This window comes from Natator depressus, chromosome 4 (assembly GCF_965152275.1).
Source record: "Natator depressus isolate rNatDep1 chromosome 4, rNatDep2.hap1, whole genome shotgun sequence".
NCBI lineage: Eukaryota > Metazoa > Chordata > Testudines > Cheloniidae > Natator > Natator depressus.
In genome coordinates this window covers 38,398,853-38,418,213 of record NC_134237.1, presented here as the reverse complement: position 1 = coordinate 38,418,213, position 19,361 = coordinate 38,398,853, and the positions used below count along the sequence as shown (strand labels likewise).

The following is a 19,361-nucleotide window of genomic DNA, read 5'->3' as shown; positions in this document are numbered from 1 at the left end:
AAATTTGCAGATGATACAAAATTACTCAAGATAATTAAGTCTAAAGCAGACTGCAAAGAGTTACAAAGGGATCTCCCAAAACTGGGTGACCAGGCGACAATATGGCAGATGAAATTCAATGTTGATAAATACAAAGTAATGCACATTGGAAAACATAATCCCAAGTATACTTAAAAAATGATGGGGTCTAAATTAGCTGCTACTATTTAAGAAAGAGATGGAGTAATTGTGGATAGTTCTCTGAAAACATTTGCTCAGTTTGCAGTGGCAGTCAAAAAAAACCTAACAATATTAGGAGGTATTTGGAAAGCGATAGATAATAAAAGACAGAAAATATCATAATGCCACTATATAAATCCATGGTCCGCCCACACCTTGAATACTGCATGCAGTTCTGGTCACCCCATCTCAAAAAAAGATATATTAGAATTGGAAAACATAGAGAAGCACGACAAAAATGATTAAGGGTATGGAACAGCTTCCGTATGAAGAGAGATTAAAAAGACTGGAACTTTTCAGCATGGAAAAGAGACGACTAACGGCATATGATAGAGGTGTATAAAATTGTGACTGGTGTGGAGAAAGTGAATAAAGAAGTGTTATTACTCCTTGACATAGCACAAGAACAAGGGGTCACCCAATGAAATTAATAGGTAGCTGGTTTAAAACAATCAAAAGCAAGTACTTCATCACACAACACACAGTCAACCTTCGGAATTCATTGCCAGGGGATGCTGTGAAGGCCAAAACTATAACAAAGGTTCAAATGAAAAAAAATTTTTATAAATTCATGAAGGATAGGTCCATCTTTGGCTATTTAGCTAAGATGGTCAGGGATGCAACCCCATGCTCTGGGTGTCCCTAACCTCTGATTGCCAGAAACTGGGAATAGACGATAGGATGGATCAATTGCTGATTGCCTGTTCTGTTCATTCCATCTGAAGCACCTGGCATTGGGCACTATCAGAAGACAAGATACTGGGTTAGATGGACCATTGATCTGACCCTGTACAGTCGTTCTTATGAAGACTATGGGACACTAGGAATTAATCCTCATGGGCTAAATTCTCTCCTTTGCAAGAGCACTGCTCATTGCAGATGATAGGATGAGGGGGATATTAGGATACTGGTTATAGCTCTCTGATATTTATCAATGGCCCTAATCCTGGCATCCTTAGAGCAGCTGCCACTGGACTCTATTTCACCACTGGACTCTACTTCAATGCAGAATTGGCAAAGTGTTTGTAACTCTGAACAAAGCATTATGGTTGTTCTTTCAAAAATTTACAACTGAACATTGACTTAGTACAGCTTTAAAACTTTACTACATAGAAGAAAAATGCTGCTTTTAACCATCTTAATTTAAACAAAACAAGCACAGGAACAGTTTCCTTACCTTGTCAATTTTTAAAAAACGTTCCTTTTTTTTTGTAGTTTACATTTAACACATTATTATACTGTATTTGCTTTTTTCTTTTTTTGTCTCTGCTGCCTGATTGCATACTTCCAGTTGCAAATAAGGGGTGTGGTTGACTGGGCAGTTTGTAAGTCTAGTGTTCGTAACTCTGAGGTTCTATTATATATAGAAGCAATACAAACATCACCAAAAGCAAAAGGGAGAAAGACACATAACTGACTTTGGGTCTGAGCCTGCAACCCTTACTCACCTGAGTAATCCTTACTCCTGTGAGAAGTTCCATTGTATTCAGAAGAACTACTTATATGAATAAATACTGCTTGGATGCATAAGGCTTGAAGGATCGGGTTTATATTTCCCCTTTTGATAAAAGTCTATTGTGGACACAGTGCCCCAACACTCACTAAATAAAATAGGACCCAGAATGACATATGTCACAAGCAAACAAGTTTGGATATGGTCACTATGAAACTGGTCTTTCTGGCAACTGTACATTGTTCTCCATGAAAAAGTGACTGCCCAACAGCTACATTTTCATGTATGGGAATAGCATAAAATTGCTTATTCTTTACTCACTCCACTTCTAGAAGGCACCATATGATAGATGAGCTTGACCTTGATGACCATCTCTTCTTTCCAAAACCTGCACACCTTACCACATAAAAGACATGACAAACACGCAGATACCGCTTTATTTTATTCCCTTTCGCCTTGCTCGTGACAGCAGCATAAGGAGGCATTCATTATCTTTCTCTCTTTGCTTCCGGTAGGTGTGTAACTACTTTCTTTCCCACACACACACACACACACACACTGGATCAACCAGGCTCATAGACAGGAATGTCACGTTAATCTTTTACTATTCCTCCATCAAGAGGAGATGTATTGCCTATAGAACGTTCAATATGAAAAATACCAGATAGTTCTACTTGACCTGAGTCTAATGTGAAAATCAACATGCAAAAAAGCCGGGGTGCATGGTCACTAGGGACTATGGTAAGGTAGGAATTAGATTTGCGAGAGGGAGATTGGGACAACCAGAAAACAGTGAAGAGTGACAGAGGGATAAATACAGTTTTCTACCATCCTGCCTCACCTTTTTTGTAAAGTGCCTTAATTTATAATTCTGAAAGAAAAAGGAGATGAGAGAAGCCAGAGGAAAGAACGCAACTTTTTTTTCCCACCACCCTGCCACCACTTCACAGTGACCTAGTTTTCATTTTGAAAATGTGATCAAACTTCAGGATAGAGGGTATGTGTGCAGGGGTGGAACCAGGGACAGCAGCTTGCTACTTGCAGTCCCATAACCATTTTTGGGCATCAGCTGCCACTGCAAAAAAATATGTCTCCCCACCTCTTGCTTGCATCTCCCCTAGAAAAGCTCAGCATTTCACATTTGAGAAACATTACAATAGAGTGATTATAATGAAAATGATTTAATATAATAAATGAATAGACTGCCTACTGAGATAACCATGGGCTACCAAGATAAACTTACTCTGGGAACGCCCAGATGGATTTTCTTTATACGTCTATTTAAATGAATTATTTGTACTGCACGGGCTTTTAGGCTACTAAAAGAAACAGATAAAGTAAATGGAATATAACATTGTCACTGGGTAATAGCCTCTTCCTGCTAGATAAATACTGAGAGAGAAAGAGAAACAATTTATTGAAAATGAACACTGAGGTGATGTTACCAAGTTTATTTTCAGTGGAAGGCAATTAAGCTGCAATAACATTTTCTTCCACTGACATTATTTCTATTATATCAGATGTGACAAAATAAATAAACTAAGATGGATGGACATTGCTGATGCAGAGTGACAGCTACTCACTCTACCATACTGAAAAAACAATATTGTTATCGGCTTAAATTTCATAGTGACAGCCACATCAGTACTGATCAGGTAATCCCAATCTAAACACAATTTTGGGGGTTTTTTACAGCTAAAATTACAGTGGGGTGGCCTCCCCATTATGGTTACAGTTGAACCTACCTTATTGTTTAATAAGTTAGTAGTTAGAATGTGGATAAACAAAAACAGCAAGGCCTGATTGCCCATCATTAGTTTTTGTATTGATGAACTTCAGGCAAAAACAATCCCATACCATCAGATTTTTTCAGATGTGTCCACTAATTTTGTGTGCCTAAAGCCTGGGTGCTGAAGCTGAGATGTCTTCTGACTGATTTTCAGATGCTGAGGACACTCAGCTCCCCCTAAATTCAAAGGAGTAACTATAGATTTGTGAGCAGTGAGCTAATAATCAATATAATTATTTTCAAAAGTACTCAGCTCCCATTTAGACACCCCAATGAAGTGCCCATTTATAAAAGTGCTTAGTATTCCGTAGTACCTGTTGTTCTGGTGACTTATATAGATGCCTAAATGGAGTGATTAAACTTTGAGTTCTTCTGAAAATCTGAGTCTATATGTACCTCTACTGTAACTCGTAACTCATCCTGCCTCAACTCTGCTGCATTGCCTTTGTATCTATCACTCTCTCTTTTATTATTTGTGAAAGAACATTAATTTGCCCTGTCAACCATTCTGTTTATTCTTAACAAGTTAGTAACTAGAATTAGGCTATAATGTCTTTTGAACCCACAAAACCTCTGAGGAGCGTTCAGGACAGTGATAATCATTACACTATGAAAAAAGTATAGTTTAAGCTCACCCAAACCCACCCAGAGTACTTTCTTTCAAGGTCTCCAGGTGGCAGCAATAGATGTTTTACCCATCTTATGTTCCTCAGCACAATGAAATGAATTATTAACTTCACACTGTGTGGGATCTCTGGGGTGGGGTAGAGCTATCTGTACTCTCAGCTTCTCCAAAGCACTTGTGTGGGTTCAACCATAAATTGAACTAAAATGTTCAGTTCTACAGACCAACAATAAAGGCTCCATTAGTGTTTCAGGGATCCACTGTGTGACTTCAATGGAGTTATATTAGGAATGAATAGGGCTAGAAATTTCTAATATTAAATTTAATAAGAAAGAAGTTATAATTATGTCAAACAGCTCTGTAATTTTGAGATGAAACTGAAGTACGTAGAAAAGCATCAGTTCCAATACTACATTGTTAGAATTTATATGTTGTTAGCTTAGCTAAAATGAGTTAATCATGGATGCTGAATATAAACAACATCCCTATTAGGCAGTCTATTTTCATACTTGAGGCACACAGTTCTCTGTGTTATAGTCAGTGCAGCAGAACTCAGTAAAACACTATCCCTCATACCTAATGTGATGGCATTTATACACAAATATGGTTTTCAATAACAGATATTCAGCTGCTTCAAATTAATTCTCATTCATTCAGCATGTCGTGTTGCAGAGGATAACTCCTTTGATATTAATAGTAATGGAGATACATTACATCTGACAGTGCTAACAACATGTTTAACAGAATACATTAACTTTAAGTAGATTAAGGATCTGAATACTTTTTTCAGATGCCACTGTTTCAAAAAACTATTTTAATGGTTGCATCTGTTGTACTGATTCAGAAATTATCTCTGCTTTGATATCATTTTCCATTAGGGCTGTGAAACAATTAAAAAAATATTGTGATTAATCGCACTGTTAAACAATAGAATCCCATTTATTTAAATATTTTTGGATGTTTTCTACATTTTCAAATATATTGATTTCAATTACAACACAGAATACAAAGTGTACGGTGCTCACTTTATATTTAATTACAATTATTTGCACTGTAAAAAAAAAGATATAGTATTTTTCAATTCACCCAATACAAGTATTTAGTGCAATCTGTTTGTCATGAAGTTGAACTTACAAATGTAGAATTATGTACAAAAAATAACTGCATTCAAAAACACTGTAAAACTTTAGAGCCTACAAGTCCACTCAGTCCTATTTCTTGTTCAACCAATCGCTCAGACAAACAAATTTGTTTACATTTGAAGGAGATAATGCTGCCTGCTTCTTGTTCATAATGTCACCTGAAAGTGAGAAGGCAGCATTCACATGGCACCGTTGCAGCCAGCGTCACAAGATATTTACATGCCAGATGCGCTAAAGATTCATGTCTCGTCATGCTTCATCCACCATTCCAGAGGACATGCATCTAGGCAAATGACAGGTTCTGCTTGATAACCATCCAAAACAGTGCAGACCAACACGTTCATTTTCATAATCTGAGTCAGAGGCCACCAGCAGAAGGCTGATTTTCTTTTTTCGTGGTTTGGGTTAAGCAGCTTTTGCATCGGAGCGTTGCTCTTTTAAGACTTCTGAAAGCATGCTCCACACCTCATCCCTCTCAGATTTTGGAAGGCACTTCAGATATTTAAACCTTGGATCGAGTGCTGTAACTATTTTTAGAAATCTCACATTGGTACCTTCTTTGCATTTTGTTAAATTTGCAGTGAAAGCGTTCTTAAAAATGAACATGTGCTGAGTCATCATTGAGACTACTATAACATGAAATATATGGCAGAATGTGGGTAAAACAGAGCAGGAGACATACAATTCTCCCCCACGGAGTTCAGTCACAAAAAAATATTGCATTAATTAAATTTAACGAGCAACATCAAAAGAAGCATGTCTTCTGGAATGGCACCTGAAGCAAGAAGGGGCATATGAATGTTTAGCATATATGGCACATAAATACCTTGTAATGCTGGCTACAAAAGTGCCGTCCGAATGCCTGTTCTCACTTTCTGGTGAAATTGTAAAGAAGTGGGCAGCATTATCTCCTGTAAATGTAAACAAACTTGTTTGTCTTAGCGATTGGCTGAACAAGAAATAGGACTGAGTGGACTTGTAGGCGCTAAGGTTTTACATTGTTTTGTTTTTGAGTGCAGTTATGTAACAAAAAAAAATCTACATTTGTAAGTTGCATTTTCATGATAAAGAGATTGCACTACAGTACTTGTAAGAGGTGAACTGAAAATACTATTTATTTTATCATTTTTACAGTGCAAATATTTGTAATTAAAAATAATAATATAAAGGGAGCAGTGAACACTTTGTATTCTGTTGTAATTGAAATCAATATATTTGAAAAATGTAGAAAAACATCCAAAAATATTTAATAAATTTCAATTGTAGTCTATTGTTTAATTGCAGTTTTAATTGCACTGTTAATGCAAGTAATTTTTTAAATCGCAATTAATTTGAGTTAAGCACGTGAGTTAACTGCAATTGACAGTCCTATTTTCTATATAATTTTTTTTTCCCATGTGGCAGTAAGTGCTTTGTAAATACTATAAACTAGCCTCACAAAATAGTAACAAAGCTCACTGCTTTTGCATTTTCTTTAAGAATTAAAGATGTTTTATTCTCAATGTCTTTTAAATTTGTCTGTATAGTTTATTGCTTTTTGATAACTAACTTCAGTGAATTATTCTTCTAACAGAACCCAAAATGCCATTTTGAGGTTCACTTCACAGGGGGGAAAAAAAAACCCAATGGGAAAGATATTATGAGGATCAGAAATAGTTTATTATAGTGGAGAACCTGTACTATTTCTTAATTCAGATTTTATTTATGCATTTCATTAGTCCAGTCCTTCAAAGCAGCTTTGTCACAATGACTGGAATGGGAGCAGCAGCAGGCTCTAAATCTTCCCTGTAATTCAACTTCGCATGTAAGAAGTTCTCAAACACCAAAATGAAATGCTGCAACCACACATCACATACAAACAGAGGTTACTGTGCCTTTTTTCTTGTGTACCTATATTTGTATGAAACTGCTTAGGCATCCAAAAAGCGTAGATCCTTACAGAATATATGTGTTGAAAGCATTTTTGGGTAGCCTCCAACAGTTTTATATCAGAAATATAAAAATTTTAATATACTTTAAGGTTATTGTTTTACATTTCTGGAAAAATTGAAAGAAAGTGTCAATTATAATTTTGAAGAAAAACTGTGTGTGGAATTGTCAATCCAAACACACTTGTTGAATGAGCCAATACATTTAGAGGGTTTTGCAGCTCAATAAATTTAGTGGTAATTTAATGAGATCCTCTTCATCAATTAAGTACAGTTTAAAAAAAAAAAAAACCTGAAATTAGCAAAAATGTTTCCCAATTACCCTTTTTCCCCCCTCCAAGTTGTCTTACAGCTCTTAACCTAGCTAGAAGTGTTGGCAGTGTAACAAATATCTTCATCGTTTGTCCAATTTTTAGCTTCTAGAACAAAGACCTCAGTTTTTTCCAAGGTGTTTTCCTACTAGATTCTTCTGAAAAAAGAATAGGTGTAAAGCATAAAGATAATGTGCTTCAAAGGTCATCCTCATGCACCCATAACCCACCACTGTACTTGAATGGCGGAGCAACAAGAGTGAAGAAGGACCCTGCAGGTGTTTATAACTAAAAATAGTGGAAAACTCACAAGCACTGGAAAGTCAACGAGTAACTATTTCAGACATGTATAAACACTAGCTTCGTTGCATGTAAGAGCCACAAAATATGGAAATAAGAAGGGTGAAATGCTGTGACTAACTCCTGACACTTCAAAATGATTAATAATCCAATATGGTCTTCTTTAAAATTTATGTTGACATTTATTATCAGATCAACTCATTCACCTTCTGCTTGTAAGACTGCCTCATGCATGTATTACATATTAAGGATCTAGCTCCTATGATCATGCATGTATTACATATTAAGGATCTAGCTCCAATCCTGAGAGGTGCTGGAGACCTCCTGGAAAGTGAGAGTATCCTCAATTCCCAGTGAAGTATCTCCCATTAAGTGCTTAGCACTTTGAAGGATCAGATCCTTTGCAATATCTTAACTTTTTATAAGTTTGGCTGCTATTAGTGGGAAACCCTATCCTCTTTATTCCCTTTCATAGATGCAGAGGGCTCTGGATACAGCAGAACCAGTTTTCATGTGGGCAGGAAAGCAGAATCCCAAGATTTCAAACAGGAGCACACACCTTCAACACAAAGTTCAGCAGCCGCTCCTTCTCTGTCACTTCAGTGCGTACCTGAATTGGCCAGAGGATCTGTCATTATGATCCACCAGCCTCTCCCAGCACCTTTGCGAGAGGCAAGTTAATAGGCTGTAGACTCTATTCCAGCTCTGAGGTTGCAGCAGGTGCCACAAAGGAACTTTGTAGCCTGCAAGGGAGAAGGATTCTGTCTCCCCAAAGCCCAAGGGATTTTTCCCATGCCAAACACATATACTTGGGATTGGTGCAGCAAGATAGAGTTGCATCTTTGGTAAATTTCAAATATTAATTTCAGTTTAAAAAATAAGAATTCATGCAGAAGCTTTTGCAGTAGCAGAATAGTGGTTTTTGCACATACTGTACCTGCACATCATTGACATTCATCCTTGTTCCTTCTTTCCCAACAAAGATGTCATCTATGTCAACAAGAATGTACCTATTCAAGGACAATGTGAGCTTTTTCCCAGACAGGAAAGAGACGGCATCTATAAAGATCAGCTTGTGCAGCCAAAAGTTCAAGTTGCTGCCGAAGAGAACTCTCTGAATCCCATCATGAAGCCCCAGGTCATGAACTACTGTGGCATGGAGAGCATTTTTAGTGATGGGTAGTGGGAGGTTTTCTGTAGTCTTTATTTTTGCAAATACCACTGGCTGATAGGCTGAATGATTAATCTGGAAAACTGTCCAGTCATTTCCAGGCAAGGGACCTTTATCAAGCTTAGAGGACTTAGTTACATGAAGCAATGGGGAATGAGGGTTAACACAACAGTCCTTAACACCCAGATTGCCATGAACATGGAAAGGAAAGCCCTTAAACTGAACGCTCTGCAAGCTGTTCTCGCTGCCCTTATGGAATCCAATGACACCCACACCATATTCAATACAGTATTTATCTAGAAGGCCTTTGTTCCACGAGTCCATATTCACATACTTTAAAATATTTTCATATACAATGAGAACATATTTGCCTTTATTTTTGTCTATAAGCACTGGAAGATCACCTTTCGCAGGAGCAATCTCTATGTGATACTGAAATCTGCTGGATTCTAGAATTGTTATTATATCTTGACCGAGTGTTGAGTATTGGCTTTCCACAAACACCAGCACTACGGGATCAGTCCTCATGGGATCAATGGGCTTCACTGTCTTGAGCTCCATTAATTTGTATGGCAACAGCTGAAGATCACCACATTCCACTTCTGAAGAGATCTCAGAAAGTTCATTTTCCTGTTTGTAGCCATTATACAAATAGTAAGCAGAAATAACAATGCTCACCATACAAAAAGTGGCAAGCACGATAACTGTTCTTTGAAAATGTCTGTGAAGTTTCATGATAAAACTCATATTGTATACTTGCCTTAGACTGCTTCCAACAGCAGCAGCATTAAAAAAAAACCCACAACTTTTCAACAACTTGTTCCAGTCCTGCTTAATAATTTATGTCACCATTGCAGCACATATGTCTATCTTCAGCAAGCTTTAGAGAAGATATAGTCTAAAACAAAAAGAAAAGTATAAGTTTAATGCATCCCATAAAAATATTATTGCATTTCAATTAGCTGGTAGCAGGCAAACCATTGCTAAGATAGGCTCAGAAATTCATTCAGAACTTAGGTAGTTTCTTTTGTAACTTTTGAACCAGTTCTGTTAATTCCCCACCTTCATTATTTATTATATTCATATTCTATAACTCACAATTTTCACCTCTGCACTTCCTAATTCTACAGGACGGGAGTCACAGAGATCCTCCACCCCACCTGTAGTCTAGCCCCAGCTACTTCCAGTGTGCTTGCGTAACAAGCACCACTTTGGTCATCATCAGGAACTGGGCACAGGATATCAAGAGCTAAGAGACTCTACATCTTGAGTAAAAATATCAAGGCCCAGATTTTTAAAGGGGTTTTTAATTGGAGTTAGACAGTTAGGCACCTAGTGGGATTTTCAAAAGTGCCGATCTGCATCTTTAGGCACCTAAACACCTTTTAAAATCTAGCCCAAGATCCCATAGCTGGCAGCTGTAAGAGATCACCTCTTCTGTGGATCAAGCAGAGAGAGGGACATGTTACATTATATTGAAGAGAGTCACACTGGCAGAGAGCTTCTGCAGACTGAGGTCCACAGAAGTATGCATATCCCCTGCCCAACTCCCACATACTGCCCCCACTTGCACAGGAAACTGTATCAATTCTGCTGCCAGTACACAAAAGAAGACAGGGATTTTGCCCACACTAAACACTTGTAAGATACAAAGCAGCACACCTAAAATTGGCAAGAGAGGAACTCCTCCCGTGGAACTCAAAGTGTAGGACACAGGGCATTCCAGTGGCGTCCAGCCAAATATTTTCACGTTATATATTTCTTTTCCTGTCATTTTCCTAAAAACAAAGCAAGCAAGCAAACCCTGCCTCTCCCAACCTTCCACACATAGGAGATTTCATAACCAGATTAAAAAAAACAAGTTAAGAGAGGTTAAGATTGTCTGCTTAAATGCACTCACTCTTGCGTGAAGATTTCTCTTGAGAAGTTAAAGTTGCATGCATATCCTTAACTCTGTCCTGTTGTGTGTGCACATGATGAGATTCTTTCATTACATGGTCACACACGATTTCTCAGATAATACAGTATAAATTACAATCTTTTCTACTATGTTAGAGGCATATGTGTTCTAAAGTGTACTATTCTGTATACATTAAGTATTTTATACTAAAAGTATATAATAAACCATGCTTATGTACGCCATATTAAAATATAACACACGCCAGATTAAGTATAAACATGGGGTAATAATAGAAACGTACTGGCACATGAGCCACCTAAGTTTGCAACTTATGCTCCGAGCTGTACCTAAAGAAAACTGTGGTGCTGCCTAAAAAGATAATAGCTACTGATAAAATTATACACCTATTAAAAAAAATAAACTGGAAAAAATATGACAATCAAATTAAATGTAAAAGAATAAAGCAAGTATTGCAAGACAGCTAACTAAGGTTACAACAAAAATTGTGTATTATACAGTATTATTTAGGAAACAGAACACATCAATGTAATCGCAGAATGTATCATATATAATACACACAGGGGTCAATATTAAGTTTGTGTTTGCAACATTTAGCTTGGTCTTTTCCTGACTTTTGAGTGCTTAACCACACATCCTCTTAATGTATTTTTAATGCAACAGAAAGAGGTATATGATATTTTTTTTAAAAAATTAACACTGAAGGAGCCACAAAATTTAAAGCCAAAAGCCATTGCTTACATATGTAAAATCTACAGGGTTAAATTGTAATGGATCTCACTCACAATAGTGGGTAAATCCATTTGTAACCACAAAACCCTGCAATTTGTGTACAAACTGGCAGATGATGCCTGCCATATACCCATTATGCAAAATATACAATTGTGCATGTTTTTAGAGGTCTTTGGCCCACAACACTTTGCGCTCTGCTTCTGCCAAGAATCAAGCTATTTTGCTAGGAATTCCTATTCCTGGCACTTTGAGAATATTTATTTGAGAAAATAACTGAACAAGACAGAATAAGTTTGTGCACCACAAGAAATGCAAGAAAACAAACTAATATTTACAAATGGCTGAAGGAGAAGATTAGTAGTGAAAGAAATTTGGGCTTTTTCCTGCATCTAATACAGTCATTAGCAAAACTCCAAACTTAATTCCCAATTTAAATCAGGATTGGAGCAGGCCTTTTATTTTCAAATTTCTGATTGGGAGTGTTACTAAAAACTCAATGTCCTTTTAACTTTCTCAACTTTAACTACATTCCAGGGGGTTGATCCTGCAAAGTGAAAGTAAGGAGTATAAACACAAGGTAAAAACTAATGAGTAAGAAAGTGTGAGCTGAGGGGAACCCAATCTCGCTTTAACAGTAGCTTTAGAATATGTCACCCAAGTTTTTCCTGCTTAACAGGACTAGGGAAAAGTTGTGAAAGCATAGCTATGTTTCTCATATGATGGGGATTACATTTAAGCCCATGTCTTGCCAGACAAATTCATTCTCTGCCCATATCTTTCCCCTTTTTACCCTGTTCTTGAGAGTAAAGAAAAGGTGCACAGATGTATTAAGACTTAGCACACGCAGTGGAAAGGCTTACACCTAGCTCTTATCTTTACTCACAACTGGACATAACAGTCACTCACATTTGCACTGAAACACAACAAACTTGCCCTCCCTGTTGCACACTGTGTTCAAAGCCCCAAAGCATAAAGGTGGATGGGGGGGGGGGGGGTAATCCTGGCTCTAGAAAGTAGAGACAGCTGTCTGAAAAGAGAATTTGCAAATTTTATTAAAAATAAAGACTAAATGACAACCTGCATGTGTTACAAGGATCAACAGAATACTTTTGAATAGTGAGCACTGTTAGATGCTTAGGCTATTATTGTCAGAGGGACTATCAGCCTAGCGAGCAATAAAGAGATAATTGATCTGATTGGAAGTAAGGTAACAAAGAGAAAGCTCAATCTTGAATGATTGAGGCAAGATTAAGAGGTTGTTTTCAGACAGGCTTCTCATTTGTGGACACAATTTGTAGAATGTTTGTGGATTTTTTTGTTTGATTTCTAAGAACACTTATTATTATGTTGGACTACCACTGAAATACTTCCTGAAACCAATTTATTTTATGAAGTGATCTGAATGAAGAATTGTGGTTATCTGATTAATAAAACAAAAGAAAGAATTCCAAGCATAAGGAGCAGCACATAAGAAATCAAAAAGATATCTGAAACGTCTGAGATTTGAGAAGAGTTATGAGTTTGTTGGTATTGTTTTGGTTTCGTACCTTCAAAAACTTGGGACCGTTCCTCAACTAGGATAACCAACATAGCTCATTCACTTCAATTGAACCATGATGATTTACACCAGATGAGGATCTTGCCTCATATGTAAAATACCACCACAGAATCCAAAAAGAGCCCCAAACATTACACTCCCACTATTATAGGGCCTTGTACCATTATTGTACAATACTATACAATGACCTTTGAAGGAGAATGTGCCACTCAGTCTGCAGCAGTGCAAGCTACCCCTGCACTTCTTCAACACTGCACCTCAGTCCCTGTCTGAGAATCCCTAAATTGATCTTTAAGACTTTTGCATTCATTAAGTATCCACCTGCAGATTGAGACCAGAATCTATTAATCTAGGTACTACACTAGCAGGGGTAGGCAACCTTTGGCATGCAAGCTGATTTTCAGTGGCCTCACACTGCCCAGGTCCTGGCCACCGGTCCGGGGGCTCTGCATTTTAGTTTAATTTTAAATGAAGCTTCTTAAACATTTTAAAAGACTTATTTACTTTACATACAACAATAGTTTAATTATATATTATAGACTTATAGAAAAAGACCTTCCAAAAACATTAAGATGTATTACTGGCACACGAAACCTTAAATTAGAGTGAATAAATGAAGACTCGGCACACCACTTCTGAAAGGCTGCCGACCCCTGTACTACAACATTGCTCCTAACATGTTATCTCACAGGGCCTCCCAAAGATGAAAAGAAATAATCTCTTTTTGTCTTCCCCATATGTAAATTTGAATAGGTAGAAATGTTTTGATATATAGAGAAATAGGTTCTTCTCACATACAACAAACCTACTAAAGGAAATTTAAGTAAAGGAAATGAGCTTTGCATTAAGTTCTGAATGCAAGGGGTACCATGGTCATTCCTCCCTCTTATGGGAGCAACTTCCATAGTCCAGCTCCTGGGAAAATTCTGTCTCATATAGCCACTAATTCTCATCCAATTAACTGACAGTTTCATCATTCCAGCGGAACATAGCTGCAGTGGGAGGTCATACATATAGAAGTGGTAACTGCCCAGGTAGCTAGGGCCAATCCCCATAAATGGCTTTGAATATTAGGCCAGCAATCTTCAATTGGCCTCTGTGTTCAATGGTAAGCCAATGCTGAGAACAGCACCCTGCATGATGTGCTCAAAGAACCAGTGTTACTTTGCAAACAAACTGTTGTGCTTTGTGTCACTTGCACCTTTTTCTGGGTGTGTGGTTTCATTCCTGGATATAATGAACAAATCCTCAGTGTAAATCAGTGTAGCTAAATTGACTTTAATGGACCTATGCTGATTTACCAGCTGAGGATCGGGCACACTAATGGGTTGTAGTAATTGAGGCTGGAGGTCACATATGTGTAGATCATGCATATGCCCTTATTGGTTTCTAAAGCATACACATATCAAAGCATTAAAAATGTGTATATTACCTTTGCAAAAAGCTCTCTCTACTTAAGCCTATGGATCAGGACATTCAAATTCATGTAGCTGGCTTGCAGCCTCCTTTTGGTACGTATCCCTTGTAGACTTGGGCTGTGTGTGAACATAGTGGCCACATCCCCAGCATGACAATTTGCTCCCCTCTGTATGGTAGAGCAAAAATCTGCCACAGAGAGTACCATGGTGCAGAGGGAAGCATGTAGTCCCCTTGCATGGGTTCTCCACTAGCGTGCAATGGTCCTTTATACAATGGAAATACATTTTTTCTGTGTGCAGGATGTAAAAGATAATTAGAGAAAGTTATACTCTTGGCCATTCAGTGACATAATTAGTATTTGTGTTTTTTTAGAAATGGCATCAATTCTAGGTTAATCCTTCCCTCTATATTTGGGGTCAGTTTCTCAAGAAATGTACGTCCAAATGGAATCCCACCCCTAGGGTGACCACACAGCAAGTGTGAAAAATCGGGACGGGGGTGGGGGGTAATGGGAACCTATATAAGAAAAAGACTCAAAAATCGGGACTGTCCCTATAAAATCGGGACATCTGGTCACCCTACCCACCCCTCATACAAATTGAAGTCTGTTAAAATTGTGTTAGTGTTTGTCAGCAAACCTTTTAACCCACCAGAAGCGGTTTTCTTTAACTCAGCTATATTACAAATCTATTTTCATCTGCATAATCAATGAAAAACTTGAAAATATCCAAAACCAAAAGAGAAAATAAAGCCTATAAAAATAGTTTCCAATTTGAAGCAAGATCATTTAGTTCAACTTAAGGTTTACCTCAGCCACATATTGTATATCCTGATCCCTGTGTAGGAACAGTACAATTATGCTACACTCAGCTCCTTCTATCTTCTGGTATACATAAATTCTTCTTTACATTGCATTGTGAAAACACCTCTGGTTTACAAAGAGCAAACAAAAATGATATGAAGTCAGGCCTCCCTAGTTACCCATTAAATATTATTTACTGTAAAAGATATTTCTGCAGTTACATACAGCCGCACAGATCTTTATGTCTCTCTCTCCTAACCTAACAACACATTAAAACAACATTCTAGCTCGGTTCCTTTGTACACTAACCACTGCCTGCACAGCTAAAATATGTTCAAGTTCAATATGAAAAACTGGTTTTAAATGAAAACCAGAAACAATACAAATATTTTCAATATTGTGTAGCATTAAAATTATGATTGGTACATTTTTTAACTAGACTGAACAAAAATGCCATTTTTAGACAAACAATCACGAAATATGCCAGAGAAAATAAAGCGTTGACCTAATTAGGAAGTTCTGCTGAAATTATTACATTAATGTTGCTAAACAGGCAAACCTTTGTGAATTAATGAATGACAAGGCACAAAGGAACAATGTCTATTGGCAAGCAGTGGTGGTACATATGATAGTATGCATATTTTGGATCCACAATAAAAATACATACTGCTTCCAAGTACTTGGTACCAATCTCTGTCTGCCATAAAAGTCAAGCACTGAATACTCAGGAAAATACAAAATAAGAAAGCTGATATTTAGTCTATATGTTTGGAAGAGATTTTTAACTGAAAAGGATATTAATATGTGACATGTCAAGGAAAGTAACTGAAAGCTACAAGTATCACCACAATTTCAGGGCTGGAACAGATGACTATCTGGGGACTTAACATTTCTAAGTGTACCAACTGACAGGTGGGATGGATTAGATGGACTAAAGATTCTTTAAAAGCATAGAAATCAGGAGGTAAACACTCTGTCCAAATCTTTCTGGCAAGTATTATTCATTTTGTTATTAAATCTCTGTATCTTCAGCTTTTTGATGTGTTGTTTTACACAGAGTGACACCAACAGGAAATATTGCCCTATATGGAGGGGATGACTGCATAATGATCTGTTAGTAAAGGAGTTTTAAAAATTAATGAAATAGTGTTTAGAAAACTGTTGGTTTATTTAAGAAAGAAAAGGTCTGGAAAAGTTTAATTTGCTAAAAAATATTTTTTTGTTTTCAACATTACTATGTGACCTTCCTTCAGTACTTTCTAGCCAAGGATCTCAAACAGCTTTACAAATATCACTAAATTTACTTATACAATATTTCTGTGAAATAAGCATTACTATCTCCATTTTTTACTGAGGTAGAAACTCAATCATACAGAAGTTAAGTGATTTGCCCCAGGTCACACAAAGGTAGTCTGTGGGCGACTCAGTTCTTCTGTCTCCCAGGTACTTTCATCATAAAACTATGCTATTTCCAACATATTCCTAACTGATGCTTGTCAAAAAGATTAAATGCAGGTATTTCATTAATGCTGAAAAACTCAGGTGAAAAACTGGATGAAAAAAACTACGTCTATTGTTTGGTCAAAAGGCCTCATATTTCCAAAACAATTATCTGGCAGGCCTGAAGAGTCAACTAATTGTTAGTAAGTAATTTACCTAGATAAAATTTCAAAAGGCTGATAGAACTTCTCAGTTATATACATAACATCTGAAATAAACATTAGCACATGCCAAATTCTGCATGGGTTTGGGATGATTTCAGACGCTAACAGCTAATGGGTTATGACTGTATTGTTAAGATATTTTATTTTTACTAACACAGCAATCAAGCAGCTCTAAGTGTCCTAAAACACTAGAGGGCAACAGTGTCACACAGAAAAACCTATTAACTGCAGGGCTGGTTTGGGTACCAGATCAGGAAGACAGATGCTAACTGAGCTAATAAATGGAACTCTCCCAAATGCGATATACTAAACTTGGGATGTGTCGTTAAAGGCTATTTTTAGAAACGAAACCATATCTTGCCAGTTGAAGGGTTAATAAACTACGCTGATAAATATACATCCCCGCAAATAATCGCTGCATGCATAACTCTCCAGACCATTCACACCAGCAGAACCGCCCAGGAGCTGTAGGTCTGAACAGACCTGATCAAAATGAGAGGGGGAAAAGGTCCGTACGCACTAAAAGTTGCACCGTCACCAATAAGTACGCCCTGCAGAAGTTTGTTGGGGGTGGGGGGGTGGTGGTGGTGGCCGGGAGTGAGGAGATTAGGAGATAATAGAGTTTGGAGACTTTTCTATCTAGGCTTAAAGCACAAAATGTGAGCCCAGCCCTGCCCCAATTATTACCTCCAGGTGCACTCCAGGAACATGCCGGTGCAGCTTCCACTTCCCCTAGACCTGCTGCATGCAGCTCCTCCTGGGACGGGACGAGTGGCCGGTGCCAGTCTTTCCCTCTCTCTCTCCGCTGCCCTCTCAATCCGGTCTGCAAAGCCCCGACCGAAGCACCAGGAGGAGGCAGGCGGTACAGCCCCTGGAGCCTCCCTCACCCCAAAGGCAGAGCTTCGCTCCTTCCTCCCCCAACCAGGGGGAGCTGGAGGTGACTCTAGGCAGCAGCCGGCGCGACCCAAGCGCCCAGGAGCAGAATGAGCCAAGCAAAGCTCTGAGCAGCCGCCGCGAAGGGTGAGGGGCTGCGCTGCAGGCGGCGGGGCGTGGGCCAGCCAGAGCCCGCCGCCTCTCGCTCTACGGAGCTGGACGCTGCGCGTCTTCGTGCCTCTCGCACTAGCAGAGGCGGCGGGAGCAGCGAGCGGGGGACTCCGGCTTCCCCGCCATTGGCCGGCGGAGGCTCCTCCCTTCCCCAGTCGCCTCCTTCGCGGGGAGGCTTGCGCAAGGGGTTGGGTGCGTGGCTGCGGAGCTGGCCGAGGCGGCTTCTAGTTCATGCTCGGCCGCCGGGGGAGCAAAGCTACTGCACTCACCGGCAGCCGCTCTCCGCGGGCGGCTCGCTGCTGCGCTAGGCGCCCAGCTGCACGGAGCAGCAGGGAGGCGTAGTAGGGCAGGGTGTTTCCTCCTCCCCGAGGACAGTCTGGGTAGTGCCTGCTGTCTCTTGCACTGTACTTTCCTGCCTCCTCCTTATTGTACCAAACGGTGTATTATTAAACGATATTTCCACCCGAAGATGCCTTCCAGGCCCCTCACGCCTACGTGTTTCATCCAGTCGCCTCTCCCCACTCTGGCTAGCTAGATACTTACACGGCCTTCCTCTCTAGTTGTGTAGCTATTCCACCTTAGCCCCCTGGAGGTTTGTGATTGCACAGATGCATTCATGCACTGGAGGAGACCCCTAGTGTCGCACTGGATCTGTGTAAAGAGTGACCTGCTCCAGTTTATTTCAGGTGCCAACCCACTCATTCACCCAATATCTTAAACTTGTCATTTCAGTAAAGAATTAGGATTGTATTTTTTGCCTCTGTCCACCCTTAGTCTGACATAGTAACTACGTCCCAGAACATGACAAACTAATCTCGAGGGTGTGTCTGTACACAGCTTGTAGTGGGGAAATCTATTGCCGACCGGAATGTAGAGTGGGGACTCGCAGCCAGAATACCGACATTCAATTCCTAACTCATTAGCTGATAGTGAGCAACTCACATAAGCCCTCAGTTTACACGTTTTAAACTAAGTGCGATAGTACTTACCGCCTCAGTAATTAGTATTTATAAAGTATCCTGAAATTTGGGGATAAAAAGCACTATAGAAATACAGATAATGTTTGTGTATATACACACACCCCTACTTCATGTGTTTTGGGCATACCAAAGCCAAATATGGGGGCATAGATGACATGAGTGCTCTGGTTACAATGCAAATACGTATGAGAAATCATACATTGTCACACTTCATTTGCATTATTATTTGTATTATCATAGCAACTAGGAGCCCTAGCTATGGACACCGCTGGTACCGTACAAACACAAAGCAAATAGATGGGTAGG

At 38.8% G+C, this 19,361-nt stretch overlaps 1 protein-coding gene across 2 annotated transcripts in view; it reads right to left on the bottom strand.

Annotated features, from left to right (window-relative positions):
* The window catches only part of LOC141986359 (bifunctional heparan sulfate N-deacetylase/N-sulfotransferase 3), a 110,416-nt gene extending 92,249 nt beyond the window's left edge, over window positions 1-18,167 (bottom strand). For both annotated transcript variants that reach the window (XM_074950790.1, XM_074950789.1), the window contains exons 1-2: window positions 17,719-18,167; window positions 8,705-9,836 (exon numbers count right to left, since the gene is read on the bottom strand). In XM_074950790.1, coding sequence (XP_074806891.1) covers window positions 8,705-9,685 — 981 coding nt within the window. In that variant the 5' untranslated portion in view covers window positions 9,686-9,836; window positions 17,719-18,167. The remainder of the gene's footprint in view (window positions 1-8,704; window positions 9,837-17,718) is intronic.
* Window positions 18,168-19,361: the final 1,194 nt, after the last annotated feature.